Source organism: Opisthorchis viverrini (assembly GCF_000715545.1).
Source record: "Opisthorchis viverrini unplaced genomic scaffold opera_v5_3674, whole genome shotgun sequence".
NCBI lineage: Eukaryota > Metazoa > Platyhelminthes > Trematoda > Opisthorchiida > Opisthorchiidae > Opisthorchis > Opisthorchis viverrini.
Genome location: NW_008756184.1, coordinates 1 through 1,067, shown reverse-complemented (window position 1 = coordinate 1,067; position 1,067 = coordinate 1). Strand labels below are relative to the sequence as shown.

The 1,067-nt window shown below is 48.5% G+C and overlaps 1 protein-coding gene across 1 annotated transcript; it reads right to left on the bottom strand.

The window, feature by feature from the left end:
- Positions 1–314: 314 nt before the first annotated feature.
- On the bottom strand, positions 315–950 carry T265_16045 (hypothetical protein; the record flags this gene model as incomplete). Its single annotated transcript, XM_009179536.1, has 1 exon — positions 315–950. A coding segment is annotated over one exon (636 nt), but the record flags the coding sequence as incomplete, so codon positions are not given.
- Positions 951–1,067: the final 117 nt, after the last annotated feature.

Here is a 1,067-nt window from a genome sequence, read left to right as displayed (position 1 = left end):
ACATGACCACCTCCGATTTAACCATGATGCAGGAGGATTACTGTGGACAGTCATGCCATCCCTCAGGTGTTCATTCCAGACAAGTGACCTCGAAACGGCGCTTTTTTAACTAGTCGTTTACCGACTTGATTCTTCATAAGTAACGACATTTCTGGACCACCGTGTCAACAGCCTATACCGAAAGCAGCTACGAAACATAGTTAAGTACGACACCACATTGTTAATCGCAGAATCTATGCAGAGTAGGAATGGGTGCCTGAAACTGTCCCAAAGGGAATAAGGAGAAATGATTCTAGGATCAGATGTACGCACCTGAGCACATTTTCAGAAGATTGAACCAGAAGTGACCTAGCGTTCCCGCTAGGTGGTTGGATAACAATTCGCTGACCTGATGATGGCCCTGTAAAACGCAAGCTGGCTGTTGTTTGAGGAGACTGCACGGTTCGGGCTCCACGTATGGCCGATTGGGTGTTCAGCAGAGCTGGTGACGTCGGACTGAGCACCACACTCATTGGAACGACGGAGCGAGAAACATTGGATGTTTGAATGATGCTGACGCTTCGAGTAACTACCGGGAAATTCTTAACGCTCTGAAATCCAGCCAAAGACGATCTAGGACCCGAATGTATGTATGACACGCCGGTGCCGGAAGAAGAAACGACTGAACTGGTAACCAGCGACGGTTGCTTCGTTGGTCGTTGCTGCTGAGGAGTTGTGAACACGGACATAGAGGGACTAGCTTCCATCGACAAAGAAGCGGCCGACGGTGACTTCGAAATCTCGGCTGATTGCCATCTGGACGCGGGAGTCGTCCCGTAAGTAGTTGAGCCCGATTGCACAGATAAACCGTGGGAACCGGAACTGTGGCTAGGAAGTGTAGTTTCAGAACTTGAAGGTGAAAACTCGTCCTCAGGATCCTGCTCAGACCAGAGGTTGGAAACGCATTCGACCTACAAAAACGAATAACTAGGGGAATGAAATTGAAAACTGAAGAAAATGATTGGATATGAACGTGACAAAGTCGCACGAAAAACAAGAGAACTATGGGAGATTCAGCTGGGGTTCAG